The sequence below is a fragment of the Boleophthalmus pectinirostris genome, unplaced genomic scaffold, assembly GCF_026225935.1.
Source record: "Boleophthalmus pectinirostris isolate CB_2022bp ecotype Guang Dong unplaced genomic scaffold, ASM2622593v1 HiC_scaffold_13, whole genome shotgun sequence".
NCBI classification, from domain to species: Eukaryota; Metazoa; Chordata; class Actinopteri; order Gobiiformes; family Gobiidae; genus Boleophthalmus; species Boleophthalmus pectinirostris.
In genome coordinates, this window is record NW_026571036.1 from 30641779 (window position 1) to 30664745 (window position 22967).

The window sequence follows — 22967 nt, forward strand, 5'->3', positions numbered from 1 at the left end:
TTGAACCACCAACCTTTGGATCAGGGGACAAGCACAACTGTAAATGTTCAGACCCTCCGTACGACTAATATCTGCATAATTATCTGACATGAACCAAAAACTGGGACAAATTTACGATTTTGTTTGTCAGCTCAAAAATAAATATAGCGCCTTTTAATTTGCACTCAACTTGTAGTGGAGTGGGCCGTTGTAATTACGTGTCCTGTTTTACCCTCTCCATCCCTGCTCTCCGCTCCTCTCAGTCATGTGACCACGGGCCTGTTGCTATGGTGACGTCTTCTTTCCTCCCAGCAGACAGTATGTGCTTTTCACTGTCTGAGATGACTGTCCTTAATGTGGATCGGAGCTTTATCCCTCGCTTTAGGAGCCCGCTGGACACGCTCGCTGGTATTAACTATAGCAGAGTTGTATTTGAACAGTTGAAGGATGAAATACTGTTAGGTTATATTTTACTGGGCCTATATCTTAGTAAACAAAAGTATAATTTGTGCACTGTTCTACAACTGAGACACAAGCAAAACAATCCTATAGGGCTGGATGAACTGCAATTAGTGAATTCACAAAAGTTGCAGTAATTTTGTGCCTTCATGGGGTTTTGACAACAAAACAAAAGTTTAAAAATTGCAACTTGCTCTAGTCTAGTGGTCTAGAAGTCAGCAGAAACAATAGTTGTAGTAGCAGTGGTAGTAGTGGTAGTAGTGGTAATAGTGGTAGCAGTAGTAGTAGTAGTAGTAGTAGTAGTAGTAGTAGTAGTAGTAGTAGTAGTAGTAGTAAAAGCTGTGGAAGTAAAAGCTGTAGTAGTAGTAGTAGTAATAGTTGTTGTTGTAGTAGCAGTAAAGGTGGTGGTGGTGGTGGTGGTAGTAGTAGTAGTAGTAGTAGTAGTAGTAGTAGTAAAAGTAGTAGTAGTAGTAGTAAATGCAACAGTAGTAGTAAAAGCAGTACCAGTAGTAAAAGCTGTAGTAGTAGTAGTAGTAAAAGCTGTAGTAGTAGTAAAAGCTGTAGTAGTAGTAGTATTAAAAGCTGTAGTAGTAGTAGTAGTAAAAGCTGTAGTAGTAGTAGTAGTAAAAGCTGTAGTAGTAGTAGTAGTAGTAGTAAAAGCTGTAGTAGTAGTAGTAGTAGTAGTAAAAGTAGTAGTAGTAGTAGTAGTAGTAGTAGTAGTAAAAGCTGTGGTGGTGGTAGTAGTAGTAGTAGTAGTAGTAGTAGTAGTAAAAGCTATGGTACTAGCAGCAGTAGAAGTAATAGTAGTGGTGGGAGCAAGTAGCAGTAACCATGCTGTCAATGCCATCTGAACTACTTCATACTTCCATTGTGTCCTTAGGCAAGACACTGCACTTGCATAGTACTGGTGGGAAACTAGAACCAGTAGTCATAGTTGTAGAAGTAGCACTAGTAGTAGTAGAAGTAGTAGTAGTAGTAGTAGTAGTAGTAGTAGTAGTAGTAGTAGTAGTAGTAGTAGTAGTAGTAGTAGTAGTAGTAGTAGTAGTAGTAGTACTTACTGGGCGGTGGGTCTCGACACTCTCCCTCCTCCAGTGTGACATCGTCTATGGCGATGTCCCCCTCGATCCCCGGACCCCGGACTCCCTCTATCACCACCTGAACACAGACAAATACAACATATAGTACACAAGTATACATACACATACTATACATACATACACATACACACATACATACACATACTATACATACATACTATATATACACATACTGTTCATACACATACTATACATACACATACTGTCCATACACATACTGCACATACCATACATACACTATACACATACTGTCCATACACATACTGCCCATACACATACTGTCCATACACATAATACATACACATACTGCCTATACACATACTGTCATACATACATACACATACTACATACACATACATACATACATACATACACATACTGTCCATACACATACCCATACACATACATACACATTACATACACATACCATACACATACTGTCCATACACATACTGCCATACACATACTATACATGCACATACTGTCCATACACATACTGTCCATACACATACTATACATATACATACTGTCCATACACATACTGCCTATACACATACTGCCCATACACATACTGCCCATACACATACTGTCCATACACATACTGTCCATACACATACTATACATACACATACTGCCCATACACATACTGTCCATACACATACTGCCTATACACATACTGTCCATACACATACTGCCTATACACATACTGTCCATACACATACTGCCCATACACATACTGTCCATACACATACTGCCATACACATACTGTCCATACACATACTGCCATACACATACTGCCTATACACATACTGCTGCCATACACATACACATACTGTCCATACACATACTGCCATACACATACTGCCATACACATACTGTACACATACTGTCCATACACATACTGCATACTGCCATACACATACTGTCCATACATACATACATACACATACTGCCATACACATACTGTCCATACACATACTGTCCATACACATACTGTCACATACTGCATACATATACATATACATACTGTCCATACACATACTGTCCATACACATACTATACATATACATACTGTCCATACACATACTGTCCATACACATACTATACATATACATACTGTCCATACACATACTGTCCATACACATACTGTCCATACACATACTGTCCATACACATACTATACATATACATACTGTCCATACACATACTGTCCATACACATACTATACATATACATACTGTCCATACACATACTGTCCATACACATACTGCCTATACACATACTGTCCATACACATACTGTCCATACACATACTGCCATACACATACTGCCCATACACATACTGCCCATACACATACTGTCCATACACATACTGTCCGTACACATACTGCCCGTACACATACTGCCCGTACACATACTGCCCATACACATACTGTCCGTACACATACTGCCTATACACATACTGTCCGTACACATACTGTCCGTACACATACTGTCCGTACACATACTGCCCATACACATACTGCCGTACACATACTGCCCGTACACATACTGTCCGTACACATACTGCCATACACATACTGTCCGTACACATACTGCATACTGCCCATACACATACTGCCGTACACATACTGCCCATACACATACCCATACACATACTGTCCGTACACATACTGCCCATACACATACTGTCCATAACACATACTGCCATACACATACTGCCATACACATACTGTCCATACACATACTGTCCATACACATACTGTCCGTACACATACACATACTGCATACTGTACACATACTGTCCGTACACATACTGCCCCATACACACACATACTGTCCGTACACATACTGCCGTACACATACTGTCCGTACACATACTGCCTACACATACGTACACATACTGTCCGTACACATACTGCCCATACACATACTGCCTATACACATACTGTCCGTACACATACTGTCCGTACACATACTGCCCATACACATACTGCCTATACACATGAACAGAAGGAAGATCAGAGAAAATATAATGTCCTCGTATAATTTGGATGATTTTCTGGCACACACACTCACATCTGTTGTGTAGTAAAGTGTACGCAACAGCATAAAGGCAGATGTAGTAAATCTATGCAACTTTTTTCATACACCATCTGCTTTTTACTTTGCCACATATTGGTCAAGTTCAGGTCTGTGGAAGGGCAAGCCCACTCACAGTTAGAATGCATGTACATTAAGAAGAACTACAACGTGAAAAGTAAAGGAACGGAGAAGTTGGAAACATAAGTTAAAGTAATTTATTGTTTTATCATTGTTTGTTTCTTTTGTTTGTTCTTCACTTGCCGCTTGTTCGATCCGTCGGAAAATAGTCCCACGGTCACTTCCGTTGTGGCTTTTTAATGTGTTGCGGCATTTGCGTTTGTGTTGTGGCGTTTGTATTTGGAAAATAAACATAGCTTAAACTCCCTTCAACTTACTTTAAATACATAGTTATTCGACATGTTTCATTGTGATTTTGCCTCAGTCTGCAACTTCCAATCATTTGTAAATACGTGTAAGATAATCAGAAATACTCAGAATCAACTCCCAAATCTAACTCTATTCCTGCGCTGTATTAAATGTGAAATAAATTACAACTTGTTTACTCAATACAACTACTTCTTATGGCTCAAAAGTGCTACGTTACATATAGAGCATAAAAATGTGGTCTCATTCTGTATTCATAATGGTGGCGGTGCTGCTGGGAGACAAATAAAAGTAAATACACAGTCGTTTAGCTTAATTGTGTGTTTTAAAAGCAGCAGGTGGCAGCACTTTATTTCTCTTTTAATGTCACAGGACCGGAGACACTCGCCGCCTATGGACTCCGCGGCGGAAAGTCTAATTACTTTGCAAAGACCGAGGCTGTAAAAATGATGGAGGATCGTGCTATGCCATATTTGCCATTAGCTTCCTGTTGGTATATCTGCGCGGGGGAGGTTTTATAGTGAGCCGTGCATCCTGGACTCTGCGTTAGGGCATATGTTACGCCGTGAAACGTCTAAAGGTGCACTGTGTAACTTTTCTGGTGGAGGGTCTGCCAGCTGCTTGTGTTGTCTGGCATGTTCCACCATATGGCAGGAAACAAATACAGTATATCTTGTATTTATTGAATTCCTAAGGTTTTTATGTCTCAAAAGTACCACAAAGACATGCATTATTATTGCAAACAGGCCCTCTTCTCCACAGATCGGACCAGTAACTTGGCCTGGTGATGTGGCCTGCGTGTATCCATTGAGAATTAAAAGCCACATATGCTTTTTTCGAGAAAAACAAAAACAAAAAAACAAATTTGAGTCAAAAATTTACACGGTGAACCTTTAAGTACCACTAAACCACTGTGTTTTTTTCAGTACGAGCAGAATATTCACTGGACTCGTCAAAAATATCAAAGATCAGATGCTAAATGAGAATAAAACTAGTATCAAAACTACACAGCAAAAAGTGGAGTGTTAAAATTGACTCTCACAGAATCAATTTTCACATTTTCTCAGGATTTATATGAGTCCAATCTGTTCTAGAGTTAATTTAACATTTTTGGAAATGTTAATTAAGTAACAAACCCCGAAATCAAGAGTTATATTAATGTTTTGAGAATAAACGGATAACACTTTTTAGGGTTATTCTGATTTAGCTAAAAAACACACAGAGGTGTTTTATTTTTACACTTTATTTTGGTTGATTTAAGGTGAAATGATGCACAAAACTGGTTCAAACTGGTCTTGACTCGTGGGAGTTAGAAGCTGTGGGTGGGAGGTGCCAAATTAACACTAGGGGAAGTTGAATTAACTTCAACACATCAACTCTGGCAAGTAATACAAACTTGAACCCCCATTTAACTTTCAAAAAGGTTAAATTTTAACCCTCCAGTTTTTGTTGTGTAGATTTAAGTATCAAGAGTAAAAAAGTCACAAGACAGAAGTGAACCTTTCCTGAATAGCTTTAGAGTGATCTTGAGCTGTATCAGAACAAGTAGAAGAGCACATATTAATAATAATATATTATTTAATGTTGAGAATCAAATTCTATTGTCTGAAGAAACAGTGTTTTTTATTATCATTGTGGTATTGGACTCCATGTTGAGTACTGTGTCTATTCCATAGTGCTGAAATCGAGTTTGAAATTTCACTGTGAAATCTAACACTAAGATTCACTTGCCTTCAGCTCGTTTACTTTACAGCTACGGATATGTGACAGTTACTTTCAGAGCGGGGAAAAAAAAAACAACACACACACATAATACTTGTCTCCCCCCTGAACTGCCACCTTACCGTGGTGGGGGAGTTTGCGTACCCGAATGATCCTAGGAGCTATGTTGCCCGGGGCTTCATGCCCCTGGTAGGGTCTCCCATGGCAAACAGGTCCTAGGTGACGGGGCAGACTAAGAGCAGTTCATAAAACCCACATGAACAGTTTAATATCGAGGACCGTGACGTCGCCCGGTATGGCGCAGCCGGGGCCCACCCTGGAGCCAGGCCTGGGGTTGGGGCTCGAATGCGAGCACCTGGTGGCCGGGACTTTGCCCACGGGGCCCGGCCGGGCTCAGCCCGAAAGGACAACGTGGGTCCACCCTCCTGTGGGCTCACCACCCGCAGAGGGGTTCATAGGGGTCGGGTGCATAGAGGACTGGGCGGCGGTCGGGAATGGGTGTCCCGACGGCCTGGTCCGCACACACAGCATCTGGCTGTGGCGACATGGAATGTCACCTCGCTGGGGGGGAAGGAGCCAGAGCTTGTGCGGGAGGTTGAGAGATACCGGCTAGATATAGTCGGGCTCACTTCTACGCACAGCTTGGGCTCTGGTACCCAACTCCTTGAAGGGGGTTGGACCCTCCATTTCTCTGGCATTGCCCACGGGGAGCGGCGGCGAGCTGGTGTGGGCTTGCTTATAGCCCCACAGCTCAGCCGCCACGTGTTGGAGTTTACCCCGGTGAACGAGAGGGTCGTGTCCCTGCGCCTTCGGGTTGGGGACAGGTCTCTCACTGTGGTGTCAGCCTACGGGCCGAACAGCAGTGCTGAGTACCCGGCCTTCTTGGAGTCCCTGGGAGGGGTACTGGACAGTGCACCGACTGGGGACTCCGTTGTTCTACTGGGGGACTTCAACACCCACGTGGGCAACGCCAGTGACACCTGGAGAGGGGTGATCGGGAGGAACGGCCTCCCCGATCTGAACCCGAGCGGTGTTTTGTTATTGGACTTCTGTGCTAGTCACAGTTTGTCCATAACAAACACCATGTTCGAGCACAAGGGTGTCCATAAGTGCACGTGGCACCAGGACACCCTAGGTCGGAGGTCGATGATCGACTTTGTCGTCGTGTCATCTGACCTCCGGCCGCGTGTCTTGGACACTCGGGTGAAGAGGGGCTGAGCTGTCAACCGATCACCACCTGGTTGTGAGTTGGATCCGCTGGCAGAGGAGGAAGCCGGAGGGATCTGGCAGGCCCAAGTGTATTGTGAGGGTCTGTTGGGAACGTCTGGCAGAGCCCTCTGTCAGGGGGATCTTCAACTCACACCTCCGGGAGGATTTCTCCCAGATTCCGGGGGAGGCTGGAGACATGGAGTCCGAGTGGGCTATGTTCTCAGCCTCCATTGTCAATGCGGCCGCTCGTAGCTGTGGGCGTAAGGTCTGTGGTGCCTGTCGCGGCGGCAATCCCCGAACCCGGTGGTGGACACCGGAAGTAAGGGATGCCGTCAGGCTGAAGAAGGAGTCCTATCGGGCCTTGTTGGCTCATGGGACTCCTGAGGCAGCTGACAGGTACCGGTGGGCCAAGCGTGCTGCAGCCCGTGCGGTCGCAGAGGCAAAAACTCAAAGCTGGGAGGAGTTCGGGGAGGCCATGGAGGAGGACTATCGGACGGCCTCAAAGAAATTCTGGCAAACCGTCCGGCGCCTCAGGAGGGGAAAGCAGTTCTTCACCAACACTGTTTACAGTGCGGGGGGAGAGCTGTTGACCTCGACTGGGGACGTTGTCCGGCGGTGGAAGGAATACTTTGAGCATCTCCTCAATCCCACCGTCACGTCTTCCGAGGAGGAAGCAGAGGCTGGAGACTCAGAGGCGGACTTATCCATCACCCTGGCCGAAGTCACTGAGGTGGTTGGCAAACTCCTTGGTGGCAAGGCTCCGGGGGTGGATGAGATCCGTCCTGAGTACCTTAAGTCTCTGGATGTTGTGGGTCTTGGCTGACACGCCTCTGCAACATCGCGTGGCGGTCGGGGACAGTGCCTCTGGACTGGCAAACCGGGGTGGTGGTCCCTCTGTATAAGAAGGGGGACCGGAGGGTGTGTTCCAATTACAGGGGAATCACACTCCTCAGCCTTCCCGGTAAGGTCTATGCCAGGGTACTGGAGAGGAGAATCCGGCCGATAGTCGAACCACGGATTCAGGAGGAGCAGTGTGGTTTTCGTCCTGGCCGTGGAACACTGGACCAGCTCTACACTCTCCATCGGTGCTTGAGGGTTCATGGGAGTTTACCCAACCAGTCCACATGTGCTTTGTGGACTCTGGAGAAGGCATTCGACCGTGTCCCTCGTGGTGTCCTGTGGGGGGTGCTCTGGGAGTATGGGGTCCGGGGGCCTTTGCTAAGGGCTGTCCGGTCCCTGTATGACCGGAGCAGGAGCTGTGTTCGCATTGCCGGCAGTAAGTCAGACCTGTTCCCGGTGCATGTTGGACTCCGCCAGGGCTGCCCTTTGTCACGGTTCTGTTCATTGTATTTATGGACAGAATTTCTAGGCGCAGTCAGGGGTCGGAGGGGGTCCGGTTTGGGGACCACAGGATTTCATCTCTGCTGTTTCGCAGATGATGTTGTCCTGATGGCTTCATCAAACCAGGACCTGCAATGTGCACTGGGGCGGTTTGCAGCCGAGTGTGAAGTGGCTGGGATGAAGATCAGCTCCTCCAAATCCGAGGCCATGGTTCTCAACCCGAAAAAGGTGGCTTGCCCTCTCCGGGTGGGTGGAGAGTCCTTGCCTCAAGTGGAGGAGTTCAAGTATCTCGGGGTCTTGTTCACGAGTGAGGGGAGGATGGAGCGTGAGATTGACAGGCGGATCGGTGCAGCTTCGGCAGTGATGCGGTCGCTGTATCGGACCGTTGTGGTGAAGAGGGAGCTGAGTCGATAGGCGAAGCTCTCGATTTACCGGTCAATCTACGTTCCTACTCTCACCTATGGTCATGAGCTCTGGGTAGTGACCGAAAGGACGAGATCGCGGATACAAGCGCTCGAAATGAGTTTCCTCCGCAGGGTGGCTGGGCGCTCCCTTAGAGATAGGGTGAGGAGCTCAGTCACACGGGAGGAGCTCGGAGTAGAGCCGCTGCTCCTCCACGTTGAGAGGAGCCAGTTGAGGTGGCTCGGGCATCTGTTTCGGATGCCTCCTGGACGCCTCCCTCGGGAGGTGTTCTGGGCATGTCCCACCGGGAGGAGGCCCCGGGGAAGACCCAGGACATGCTGGAGGGACTATGTCTCTCGGCTGGCCTGGGAACGTCTCGGGATCCCCCTGGAAGAGCTGGAGGACATGTGTGTGGAGAGGGAAGTCTGGGAGGCCCTCCTCAGACTGTGACCGCGACCCGACCTTGGATAAGCGGAAGAAAATGGATGGATGGATGGACATATTACTTGTCAAACAGATTAAGGTCAACTTGAATGAGATGATGACTCCAGCAGTAACATATTATTGCCAAGAGTCCAGCTCCATTTCCCCGTCTGTTCCGTTCCTCTTTTTGCTCCCTCCTTGTTTTTCCTACAGCTGCCACTCATCCCTGCCTCTATATCCTCCCTCTGTTCATCCAGTCTCTATATCCTCCCTCTGTTCATCCAGTCTCTATATCCTCCCTCTGTTCATCCAGTCTCTATATCCTCCCTCTGTTCATCCAGTCTCTATATCCTCCCTCTGTTCATTCAGTCTCTATATCCTCCCTCTGTTCATCAGTCTCTATATCCTCCCTCTGTTCATCCAGTCTCTATATCCTCCCTCTGTTCATTCAGTATCTATATCCTCCCTCTGTTCATCCAGTCTCTATATCCTCCCTCTGTTCATCCAGTCTCTATATCCTCCCTCTGTTCATTCAGTATCTATATCCCTCCTCTGTTCATTCAGTTTCTGCCACATTACACCTGTTCACCTGTTTTGTTTCTTCCAGCATTTTTGAAACCTAAGTACGGGGGCTTTGGTTGAGTTGACGTGGAATGACTGAGCTTTATTATTTATTTTTACACGTTACAATGTGTTTTGAACTTAAGCTGAACAAAAGTTTTGCAAATTTTTTTTTTCAAAGACTAATAAATATTCAAAGACTCTGTTTTTACTCTAACTTGTGTATGGAAGTAACATTTACTCGCTCAATTCAAGACAATCGGTTTTCATGATTTTACCAAGTAAAATGAAGTTACTCTTAAAATAAAGTTTACTACATATTTCAGATTTGAGGAAGTGACTGATTGGTTGGCACAGCTTCACAACATGAGTTCCTTGAATGAAACTAAAGTTCACTTACACTCAGCTTTAGATTCACAGTCCACTTTAGTCAGATTTTTCAAGCAAATTAGTTTCCTAGATTTTTTCAAGTAAAGTCTACTTATTAGATTTTACAGTGTTTAATAGTGTTGACCTTTTCTTCACAAACTCTCACTGGACTGAAAGTATGAGAAATATTCACCACAAGTACTACACCACCAAACCAAGTAATCATTTTAATTTATCTGCACTTCTTGATCGTCCCGGTTGAAGTATTCTCACTGTAAATATGAGCAGAGCGGCTGAATCGTGGGGCGTACCTGGAAGGAGGAGATGGGATGGATGCTGACTTTGGCCTGTTTCCAGCGGTCGCCTTGGTTACCGCTGAGGGACCATACAGGGCTGTCGGGGGTGGTCTGTCCCTTTTGCTTCAAGAGGGCGTTTAGTGTACCTGAGAGAGACAGAAAGAAGAAGGGAAGGAGAGAAAAAGAGAAAGAAAGGGGGAAGAAAGAGAGAGATAATTAGGTTGATGAGGACAACGTAACAACCCAAAATTATAGGAGCTTTACTTTTTACTTTTTGTTTGGTCAATAAAGCGAAATTTGTCTTGCTCGAGTACAGATACATTAGTAAAAAGTGAACCAGGAGGTACAGGTGGTGCACTGTTTGCTTGCTAGTGGCATGAGCACACATCTTTGCTCTGAAAAGTTGTGAAATATATACACTTTGGAGCAGTGCAACTGTCAATAACATCTGCAGCCTTTTACCATCTAAAAAACAGAGCAAAAATCAAAGGTTTACTGTCTAAATCAGACTTGGAGAAACTTATCCATGCGTTTGTCTCCAGTAGGTTAGATACTGTAATGTTCTGCTCACTGTTCTCTCCAAACGAGCTGTGAGACGCTGCAGAACATCCAGAACGCTGCAGCTCGGGTCCTGACTCGAACTAGGAAGTACGAGCACATAAGTCCTGTGCTCAGGTCTCTGCACTGGCTCCTGTGCCTCAGAGATTTTAAAGCAGCTCTGTTTGTACAAGTGTCTCCATGGCCGAGCACCAAAGTCCATCTGTGACATGTTAGTGTCATATGAACATCTCGCACTCTGAGGAGCTCAGGGACCCAACCTCCTGCTGGTGCCCAGAGTCAGGACTAAACAAGGGGAGTCAGAGTTTCAGGTTCATGCAGCTAAAACCTGGAACAGTCTGAACATGTGAGACAGACTCTTCTGTGACGCTGTTTAAATCCAGACTCAAAACATTTCTGTTTAACTGTGCAAATAACTGAAAGGTTTTCATTCCGCACTCTTCTCTCCAATTTATGTCTCTCTTTTTTTATTTTAATATTTATGTTTTGATTTGTTTTTATTATGATTTTAATGTATTTCTTATTCTGTAAAGCACTTTGAAGTACTTTGTGTACAAATTGTGCTATACAAATAAACTTGCCTTGCCTTGCCTTAAAATGAACTAGTTGCATTTTTTGTTTCAGTCAAATCAGGTCCTGCAGGTTTAATTCACCCAAACACAGGGAGAACATGCAAACTCCACACGGAAAAGAGAAGGAAAAAAAAAAAGAAGAGGAGATAGTGTAGAGGACATGTTGCCACCGCACATCCCCGGACAGTTTTGGTGACAGGAACCATCTGCTTCGTAAGTGTAAATCAGAAAGCGCCCCCCGACTCTCGTCCCGGTACTGCGCCCTCTGTCTCCCACTCAGGAGGTCATGGTGTGTGCCGGAAACGCTGCTCTGTGCACCCAAAGGACCCATCGGAGCGTGGAGAGGAGAGGAAAGAGGAGGGAAAAGGGTGAGAGGAGAGGAAGGGAGAGGAGATGACGAGACAAGAAGAGGGGAGTGAAGAGGGCAGGGAGAGGAGAGGGCATGAGAAGAGGGGGGTGAGAAAAGTGGAGAGAAGAGGAGAGGTGAGGATGAGAGTAGTAGAGAGGAAAGGAGAGTAGGGGAGAGGAGGAGAAGAGGAGGGCGAGAGAAGGGAGAGGTGAGGAGGGAAGAGGAGAGGGGAGGAAAAAGAGGAGTAGAGAGGAGAGGAGGGGAGAGGAGAAAGGAGGATGGAGAGTAGAGGGGATGAGAGGAGGAGAAAGGAGAGCATAAAGAGAGGGAAGGATAAGAGAGGAGAGGAGGAGAGAAAAAGGAGAGAGGAGGAGAGTGACAGGAGTGGAGAAGAGAGGGGAGGAGAGTAAGAGAGAGGACGAGGTGGGGAGAGGAGAAAAGAGGAGGGAGACTAGATGGGAGGAGAGAGGAGAGAAAAAGGAGAGGGGGGAGAGGAGGAGAGGAGAGTGAGAGGAGGGAGAGGTGAGCAGGGAAGTGGAAAGGGGAGGATGAGAGGAGGAGAGAAGAGTAGAGAGGAGAGGAGAGGGGAGGAGAGGAGGATAGATGAGAAAAGATGAGGGAGAGAAGAGGGGAGGAGTGGAGGAGAGATGAGAGAAAAGGGAAAGGGAAGGAGAGGGGAGGAGTGGAGGGGAGAACGAGAGAGGAGAGAAAAAGAAGAGGAGAGGAGGAGGGGGAGAGAAGTGGAGAGAAACGGAGAGGAGGGGAGAGGGAAGGATTTGAGGATAGAGAGGAGAGGGCAGGATAGAAGAGTGGAGTGGAGAGTAGAGTGGAGGAGAGAAGGAGAGGAGGATAGAAAAAACAGAGGGAAGGAGAGGGGAGGAGTGGCGGCAGAGACAGCGCTGGTTTGAAACAGCCCATCACAACTTTCAATTTGGGCTCACGCTCCACAAATCTGCCCCTGGAGTCCACTCCACCGCAGGCAAACTCTGTCAGCCTCTATATCCAACAACTTGACAATATTTTGAGACGGGACGTAATAATGATAGTGCCTCAGCTTTTAAGGGAATACAGAGAAAGTGTTGCGCACTTAAAGGTGCACTGTGTAACCTTTCTGGGGGAAGGTCTGTGCGCCTCCAAGGAGACGTTATTGCCTCGCCTGGAATCATCCCGATCAAGCACTGAACTTATCTTGGATTTATACAATTATGAGTATTCTTTCAAAACACCATTCTTACCATAGATTGTTTATATAAATGAACGTGAGCGTGGGAGTAGACCTGTAATGATAATCAATAAATCTATTCATCGCATGGTAACTTTTAACAAGCTCAATAACTTTTCCAGACGCAATAAATTCTTGTCTCTCTTTCTCATTCCGCACTCTTCTCTCAAATTTATGTCTCTCTTTTTTAATTTTAATCTTCATGATTATTTATGTTTTGATTTGTTTTTATTATGATTTTAATGTATTTCTTATTCTGTAAAGCACTTTGAATTACTTTGTGTACGAATTGTGCTGTACAAATAAACTTGCCTTGCCTTGCCTTTCTCTCTGAACGTGCCAGAGTAGACTGGACAGATTATTTGTCCATCAGCACAGTGGATGCGCGCGCAGCCTGAGTGCAGAAAGCGTCGCTGTCTGTGCGCTGAACATGAAGCCGCAGCACAAGCGCCGCCGTCAGAACCAAAACAGTTCCTCACCGTGTGACAAAACAAGTCACGATGCCGAATCAACACTGGTGAGTGGAACACGTCTCAACAGCCACATGTTTTAAATGCAGCGATTGTGCAAATGATGAGAAGAAATGGCTCAAACCCCAACATCCGACATTCACCCAAACCTGAGCGACACAACTAGCCCCGCCCCGAGGGAGCCCGAAATCCACTGAAATCCCACAAGACTCCGATACGATACCAGACAGGACAGAGGCTTCCTCCGAGCGAAACAGGATCCTGTGTCGAGGGTTAATATGAACACTTCAAGACCAAAATGCAGAGGCTCACAGCAGCAGCCACAGAGAGACGAGACACAACATACCAATGGAAATCAACTTTATAAACTACCACATGGCAAAATAAAACTCATCCTGACATTTAAATAAATATTCAGAAAGGTTTTTCGGAGTTCTAAATGCATCAAAGAGAATTTAGTTTGGTTCTAAAATAAACATGGTTGGGTTCTATAAAACTGCCATAAACGCCTAAGGCATCGTGTCCAAACTTTTCATCAAGGGCCACGTCTCTAAACACAGATGAAGCAGAGGCTGATCAAGGCCGTAGACTGGAGCTCAATACAGTGAATAACTGAAATATGTACATGTTTAACACGTTAGAATGATCCATCAGTCTTGATTCATGCTCAAGATCCTCAAAACCACACACTAAATATTACATATTAGTTTTATCAAGGTAGATTTTCAAAAAAACTTGCAGTAAAAAGTTCATTTTTAATTAATGCAAGGTAGTTTCCTAATAATAACCTGGAAGCCTGAGGGCCAAGAAAAATGTGTCTCAGGGTCGCATTTGATACTTTTTTCTTTCTAAAATGGTCAGAGTCATCGTTATTTATAATTTTTTTTTACATTTTGTTCAAAAGTCCAATAATGAGTTAAATATCAAAAAATCTAAATTTTCTGTCAATTATTTCATGTGTCAGACTTTATAGGGTTAAGACAATTTTGTTACAGAGGCTGAATAATCCATTCATTTATTGTTTTGGTTGTGTTTGGTTCAACAGTGGTTTATTCAAGTGCATTTTTTTAACAAGTCCTTGCTGTAAGACAGACAACATTAGAATATTCTTCTATTAACAAGTCTATTATATTTAGGCCTATTGTTTTTGTGTTAAATGTTCTTTAAAAAGTAAAGTTTATTGATCTTTGAAAGGGTGTGTTTGCATTTTTATTCCATGGTCATTGTTGAAAATGGTCTCAAAATGTCAATATTACCATGTATCGCAATGAAATCTTAGTCAATTAATTAATCGTCCAGCAAAATCTGTTCAGGTCTACACGGGAGCGCGTCAGTCTCCACCGACTCTGGCTCCAACTGACTTTACGCTGAACATTTGAGCAGATTCACCTTTTCAAACATCTGACCTGTAACTATGGACATCCTTAAGTTGAACGGCATCTGTGGAACCAGATCCTACTCCAAAAAGGTTACACGGCGCATCTTTTAGTCACTGACAGACTCGGACGTTCATACAGATGCACTCTCTTTCCCCTCCTTCCTCCTGTAGTTTCATATAAAAAGAGGTTTGAGTTTTTTGGAGCTGCTCGGAGCGGCAGGACGCTCCACCGCTCCACCGGCTCTGAGCTTCCACACCCAACTGCAGATGATGACACTGAGAGCAAAGGATTTAGAAAGAGAGAGAGAGAGAGAGAGGAGGAGAGAAAAGAAGAAGAGAGAGAGAGGTGAGAGAAAGAGAGGAGAGGTGACAGAGAGAAGAGACGAGACATGGACAGACAATAAAGAGAGTCGGGGAGTGAGAGAAAGAGGGAAGAGAGGAGATGAAAGAGAGGAGAGAGGGTGGTGAAAAGAGACGCAGAAGGAGAGATGAAGGCAGAGAGAAAGAGTGGAAAAGAGAGAGAGAGAGAGGAAAGGCTTTCATTTTGTGTTATCTGTGATTGTGGAACGGCTTTTGATGCTCAGCAGGTGTCTCATTACTGCACGACTACAAACATGCAGAGAAAGAGAGAAAAAGAGAGAGAGAAAGAAGAGGGAAGGAGAGAGGGAGGGATGAAAGAGGAAAGGAAAAGAAGAAGAAGAGAGAAAGGAGAGATAGAGAGGAAAAGAGAGGGGAGGGAGTGTGTGAGGAGAGGGAGAGAGAGGGGGAGATGAAAGAGGACAGAAAAAGAACAGAGAGAAATGAGAGATAGAGAGGAAGAGAGAGGAGGGAGAGAGAGAAAGAAGAGGGAGGGAGAGATGGGAAGGAAAGGAGAGGAGATGAAGAGGAACGAGAAAGAGAGATAGATAGAGAGAGAGGGAGAGAGAGAAGGGAGTGAGAGGAAAGGAAAAAAGAGGAGAGGGAAAGGGATGATAGAGAGGGAGGGAGTGGAAAAAGAGGAGAGGAAATGAGAGATGGGGAGGGAGGGAGAGGAAAGGGAGAGAGAGGGGGGAGATGAGAGAAGAGGAAAAAGGGGAGAGGGAAAGGAGAAATAGAAAGGAATGGAGAGGAGAAGGAGAGATGAGAGGGGAGGAGAGAGAATGGAGCGATGGAGAGGGAGGGAGAGAGAGAAAAGAGTGTAGAGACAAGAAGGAGAGGGGGAGATGAAAGGAAAAAGTGAGGAGAGAGAAAGGAGAGATAGAGAGGGAGAGAGTGGAAAAAGAGGCGAGGAAATGAGATGAAGGGGGGAGAGAGAGAAGAGGAAGGGAGAGATGGAAAGGAAAGGAGAAGAAATGAAGAGGAAAGAGAAAGGAGAAACAGGGAGGAGAGAGGGGGAGAGATGAGAGGGAAAAGAGAGGAGAGAAAAAACAGAGGGATGGAGGGAGGGAGTTGAGATGAGAGGAAAAAGAAAGGAGAGAGAAAGGAGAGATGGAGAGGGAAGGAGAGAGAAAAGAATGAAGAGAGAGAAGAGGGAGGAGAGGGGGGAGATGAGAGGAGAGATACAAAGGGAGGGAGAGGAGAGGGAGAGAGAGGAGAGGAGAGGAAAGAGAAAGGAGAGATAGAGAGTGAGGGAGTAGAAAAGAGGAGAGGAAATGAAGAGGAGAGAGAAAGGTGAGAGATAGAGAGGGAGGGAGAGGAGAGAGAGGAAAAAGAGAGGAGAGAGAAAGGAGTGATGTGAGAGAGAGGGAGGGAGGGAGTGAAAAGAGTGAAGAGAAAGAGAAGCGGGAGGGAGAAGAGATGGGGGGATGAGAGAAGAGGAAAAAGAGAGGAGAGAGAAAAAAAGACGAGGAAATGAGATGAAAAGGGTGGGAGGGAGATGAGGCAAAGGAAATGAAAGGAGAAGAAACAAAGAGTAAAACGAAAGGAGAAATAGAGAGGGAGGAGAGAGAGGGAGATGAGAGGAGAGGAAAAAGAGAGGAGAGAGAAAAGAAAGATGGAGAGGGGAAAGAGATAGAAAAGAGAACAGACAGTGAAGACGGAAGGAGAAGAGACAGGGAAGATGAGAGGAGAGGAAAAAGAGAGGAAAGAGAAAGGAGAGATAGAGAGGGAGGGAGAGAAAAAAGGAGAAGAAATGAAATGAAAGGGGGGAAGAGAGGGAAGATAGAGAGTGAGAGAGAGAAAAGAGGATAGTAGAACAGTGAGAAGAACGAAGGACTAAAGTGAGAGAGGAAAGGAGAAGTGGTCGGTCTTAAGGGTAAGACTCATTAATGAAATAACGAACATGGAACAGAAAAAGTTTTAGTTTTTAATTTAGTTTGAGTTTTCTTTCTGTATTTGAAACGTCTTGGCAGATCATTTCTTTGGATTGTGTCTGAGCCCACACTGTCACACTGTTTTGTTTTGCTGCGACATTTCTCTGTCTAGTTTAATTATATAACAGAGTAAGACACTAAGTAGATTGGCGAGTTTCAGATGGTAATGATGTCATACTCCCAGAGGGGGGGCAGTTTTTCTCACTATTTCAACTACATTTTGTATTTTTGTATTCTTAAAAAACGTGAAAACAATCTATTCCTCACTAACTTATGCATTCTAATTAGAGCAGCATCATGATTCAAGAGTAACATAAGTGCTTTCCACAACTCTCAGAGACCAGAGCAGAGTTTTGTCATGATGGTAAATCTAACAACAACTAGCATGCTAAGGCACACTTCCTGATGATCATATATTAAACAGCTCAAACATGTTGTACCACCTGTGTCACTGGAAATGTTAGAAATATGATGGGACATGGAAATAAAATAGTGATGGAGTAGTTATGTAATAATATAAGCGAGTGACCAGAAGAAGAGACTGGACTCTAACAGAAAACAACAAACAAACATGTAACATAGAGTGCGTATACATGCACATGAGTATCCCGGTTATGATCGGGATTTGGAGTATCGCGGTTTCGTCATGGTGCATATATACAGTTATGATAACCGGGATACTGTAGCTGGTATTTTCTGACAGTAACCGGGATACTGTGGCATGTAAATGCAGTACCCGGTTAAGACAAATACTTTTCAGTCTTTTCACCACAACAATAGCAACAAATAAAGTGACCAACATAAATAAAGTGACCAACATAAATAAAGTGACCAGGATATGGCTAATGAGCGGGATACTGACGTGCATGTGTACACACTCACAGACAGTTCTGGATGCAGAGGTGGGGCCAAATCCTTGTTTTGCAAGGCTCAAGTAAGTCTCAAGGCTTTGGCCTCAAGTCCGAGTCCAGTCCCGAGTCAAATACAGGCAAATCCAAGTCAAGTCTTGAGTCACTGGCCCATAAGTCCAAGTCACGTTCAAGTCATCTGCTTCAAGTCATTTCAAGTCTTTAAAGTAAAGTACCAAATATAGCTTAGATTTCTGCAATTTATATGACTCTTAAACTAAATTGTCCTTTTTAAATGTCTTGACAAGATCTTAGTGTAAATCATTACAGTCAGAATAGAAAGAATTCAGATTAAGAAGTGCTTCACAGGTCTCAAGTCCGAGTCAAGTCCCAAGACATTGACCTTCAAGTCCAAGTCGAGGTCCCAAGTCTTAGTCCATTTTATCAAGTCAGTTCTTGGGTCCGAGTCACAACTTGCAAGTCCCCACCTCTGTCCAGATGAATGGCCATTCAGTAATATACAACAGTTTCAATAATTCAATTCAATCAAGCCACAACAATGGGAAACTGAGTGCAAAATATCTGGCAAAGCTAAGGGGCAATATATCAAGAATTCAGCAACAATAAGTGCAGTATCTGATCACACAGAATATATCCAGAGTCTAGCAATAATGAGTACAATCAGCAACATAAAAACCTTGACTCAGCCCACACACAGTTCATCGAAACCCATGTCTGAGTCTGACCGTATATCCAGAGGGACTACGCCTTGGATACATGCCCTTTCACAGGTTGGGACACGATACAAGGATCCTGCTAGCCTGATTCATCAACCGGTTTCACTATGTGGAAACCGTCTGACCTTGCAGCATTGGAATTTGTTCACTCCAAAAGCTGCTATTTGGTCGTGACATATGTAATGCGCCGCTAAAGGGGCTAACTGGTATATTAAACTTTTCCCAAATCCTGTAGGAAGAAGGACAATAACATCTTTTCCCTTGATGAAATTCACCAAACATTCTCTTTGTTCCGGCTTTGAATCCTCAATCCTCGAACCGTCTGGTGTATTCCAGTTCCTGACCTAGTCGCTAGAGAGAAATGAAATTGAGCGGAGGCACTAGGTGGCGCCATCCTAACTAGGCTATTGCAGCTCGACTCTCACTTGGTTTCCAACAGCACCTAACTCAGACTGATTCTTGACCATGTGACATCACCGAGAGCACAACAATGATTGGTTTAACTGGCCCACGTGATCTTGTGATGCAGAGATCCCATGACAGCACATCGGAATACAGTGAGATTTAAATACAATAGTGAGACAGGCAAAGATAATGGAAGCTCAGAGCCGGCAGAGCGGTGGAGCAGCTCCAAAAAACTCAAACCTTTTTTTATATGAAACTACAAGAGGAAGGAGGGGAAAGAGAGTGCATTTGTATGAACGTCCTAGTCTGTCAATGACTTAAAGATGCGCCGTGTAACTTTTCTGGAGTAGGATCCTTCACGTGTTTGTTTCGGTGGACATGTTATTGCATTAGAATGTTCGACAGATGACATTAAACTTAAGGATGTCCATAGTTACAGGAGTATAATGTTGTGATGTCATCTGAAACTAAATAAATGCAATAAAAATATCTAAATTACTAGTCAAAACTATCCACATCAAGTTCAGAAAAATATAAGTCTGATTTTATCTATGTGCCGTCACTTTTTTTGCAGTGCAGTGTCCCACAGTGAACAATGTCTTGTGGAAGTGTTGAATTATGTATGAGGAAGAAGAGGAGGAAGAAGAGGAAGAGAAGAGGAGGAGGAAGAGCGATGAAGAGTGAGTGCCTGGTGCCTCCTCGCTCACAAAATGATGCTGTTGGAGTTTAGAAGGTCAGAGTGAGAACAGAGCTGCTGCTGACTCAAACTAATGTGACACGGACTCCCACGGTGGACTTGAACACAACTAGGCCGAGCTACATGCAGTACTAGGATACACCGCTCTCTTCTAGGTTTAAGATCTATATATATCGATTTTTTTATTTTTATTAGATGATTATTAGAGACAGCACATTTACAAAAATACATTTGGGTTCAGGTTTAGCATGGGATGAGAATGACCCTGGTTCTTGCCTCCATAATACAATCTAATAATCTGACACATTTCTATACCAGTAGTGTCCAAAACCTTAAAAAATCTACAAATAAATCAAAAAGAAGAACACTTGGACTTTTGTATTTATTATTATTTATTTATACGCTTGGGAGTGAGGAGGACACATTCGATTCTTCAGATGTTTCGAATGAAGAACTAACAATACACTTTTGAATTTGAAATCTCTGAAGATATATAGCAAGACTTGTTAAGTGCCTTTGAGAGTCCAAACTAGCACTATATAAATCAAATGCATTATTATTATTATGTGTTAGTGTGATCAAGCAGCTTATCAAGTTGTTCCATAGCTCTTTTGTTTACTTTTTTAGATTGTAGAAAAGGTTTGAGATCATTTGGACACTGTTTTTGAAGTTAAAAAAGTGTCCAAATGACTGCTTTGAAATGTTTTCTACCTTGGACCACTGCTGGATGAATGACTACATCAGTTTTTTTTTAACGTAGTTTTTTTTCTGGTGGACATTTCACACGTCCACAAATCTTGAGTTTGTGGCGTTGTCTCGTGAACTGGCAGCAGCAGGTCCAGTGGTTTTTGAAACTCTTTCTTCCTTGGACAACTGCTGGATGAATGACAGACTACACCAACTTTCTTTTTCCTGGTGAACAGTTCATGTGTCAGTGCAAATGTTGCATTATTGGCTTTGTCTCCTGAGCTCTTCACAGCAGGTCCAGAGGTCTTTGAAACGATTCTACCTTGGACCACTGCTGGAAGAATGAGGGACTACATCAGTTTTCTCTTACGCTGTTTTTTTCTGGCGGACATTTCAGACGTCTGTCCACAAATGTTGTGTTTGTGGCATTGTCTTGTGAACTCAGCAGCAGGTCCAGAGATCTTTGAAACATTTTCTATCTTGGACCCCTGCTGCACAGATGAGGGACTACACCAACTTTCTTTTACATTGTTTTCCTGGTGAACATTTCACACGTCAGTTCACAAATGTTGCATTCTTGGCTTTGTCTCCTGAGCTCTTCGCAGCAGGTCCAGGGGTCTTTGAAATACTTTCTTGGACCACTGCTGGACGAATGAGGGACTGACCACCAGAAAAAAATCTAGGTAAAAGAAAGCTGATGTGACATTTCACACGTCTGTCCACAAATGTTGCGTTCTTGGCGTTGTTTTGTGAGTTCTCAGCAGCAGGTCCAGGGGTCTTTGAAATGCTTTCCACCTTGGACCACTGCTGCACAAATGAGGGACTACACCAATTTTCTTTTACGTTGTTTTTGCTGGTGGACATTTCACACGTCTGTACAAATGCTGCGTTCTTGGCGTTGTCTCGTGAACTGTCGGCAGCAGGTCCAGGGGTCTTGTGTCTTGGCCCGAGAGGCAGAATACTAAACGGAGGGTGTTGTGGAGGATCTGAGCGCCGTCTCAAACGCCTGACATTTAGCCCATTCATCATCACAACAGTCCGGGCACATCGTCCGCTCAGACGCAGAGGGCAGGCGGGAGCAGCCGGGACCGCGATCAATGGGAACAAATTGGAAATGTCATGGCCTACTCAACCTCAGAGGGCGCTCTCGTCTCCCCAGAGAGCACCCCCCCCTCCTCCGTCACCCCTCCCTCCCCCGAACTCCCAGAGGCCTCGTGTTTGCGGAGGCCTCTCCAGATGTGAGCAGATGTCGCGTCCAACCCTCCACCTGGACTGCGCCGCTGTGGATGTGAGCCAACCGGGGCGAACGTGGCATCGCTCTGTCACTTTTTGGAAGAGATGAGAGGACGAGAGAGGAGAGAGACGAAGAAGAGGAGATTAAAGGAGAAAGAGAAAGAAAGAAAGCAATAGACACTGGAAGGAAGAAGAGAGAATTGGAATGGGGGAGCAGCAGAATGAGTGAGTACAGAAATGAGAGATAAAGAGAGAGAGAAAGATGGAGAGAAATGAAAGGGGGAAGAGGAAGGGGAGAGAAAAGAGGGTGAGATTGCGAGAGAGATGGGAACCGGCTTGAAAGAGAGGGAGAAAGAGAGGGTGATGAGAGCCGACTTGAAAGACAGCGAGAGAGAGAGAAAGCGAGAGATGAGAACCGACTTGAAAGAGAGAGGGAGAAAGAAAGAGAGAGATGAGAACCGACTTGAAAGAGAGAGGGAGAAAGAAAGAGAGATGGGAACTGACATGAAAGAGAGAGAGAGAAAGAAAGAGAGAGATGGAAACCAGCTAGAAAGAGAGAGAGAGGGAGAAAGAGAGAGATGGGGGCCGGCTTGAAAGAGAGAGAGGGAGAAAAAGAGAAAGAGAGAGATGGGAACCAACTTGAAAGAGAGAGAGAGAGAGACAAAAAAAAAGAGAGAGATGGGGGCCGGCTTAAAAGACGGAGGAAGAAAGAGAGCAAGAGCGAGAGAGAGATGGGGGGGTGGCTTGAAAGAGAGAAAGAGAGGGAGAAAGAGAAAGATGGGGGCCAACTTGAAAGAGGGAGGGAGAGAGAGAGCGAGAGCAAGAGATTGAGAGACAGAGAGAGAGAGAGAGAGAGAGATGGGGCGGTTTGAAAGAAATGGGACAGGAGAGAAGAAAGGAAGGGGGAGAGAGAGAGGGAATGAGGAAAAGGACAGGGGTCTATAGAGGAAGAGAGAGAAGATAGTGAGAGAATGATAGAGGGGCTGGGCAGAGAGGGCCTGGGGTCTATAGACTGAGAGAGGGAGTAGAGAGAGAGAGAAAGGGTGAGACAGAGCTAGAGAGGGAGAGACAGATGGAGCGATGGGATGGTAGGAGAGAACAAAAGGAGACAGAGCAACAGACGTGAAAGAGAGAGCCATAAGAAATGAAGGGAGAGAAACAGGAGGAAATGCAGCAGCTGAAGACAGGATGATGA

At 44.8% G+C, this 22967-nt stretch overlaps 1 protein-coding gene across 1 annotated transcript in view; it reads right to left on the bottom strand.

The window, feature by feature from the left end:
- Positions 1–22967, bottom strand: part of LOC110168285 (MAM domain-containing glycosylphosphatidylinositol anchor protein 2) — a 488675-nt gene that overhangs the window by 4271 nt on the left and 461437 nt on the right. The window contains 2 exon segments of the mRNA XM_055149295.1: positions 1497–1593; positions 10341–10471. Coding sequence (XP_055005270.1) covers positions 1497–1593; positions 10341–10471 — 228 coding nt within the window.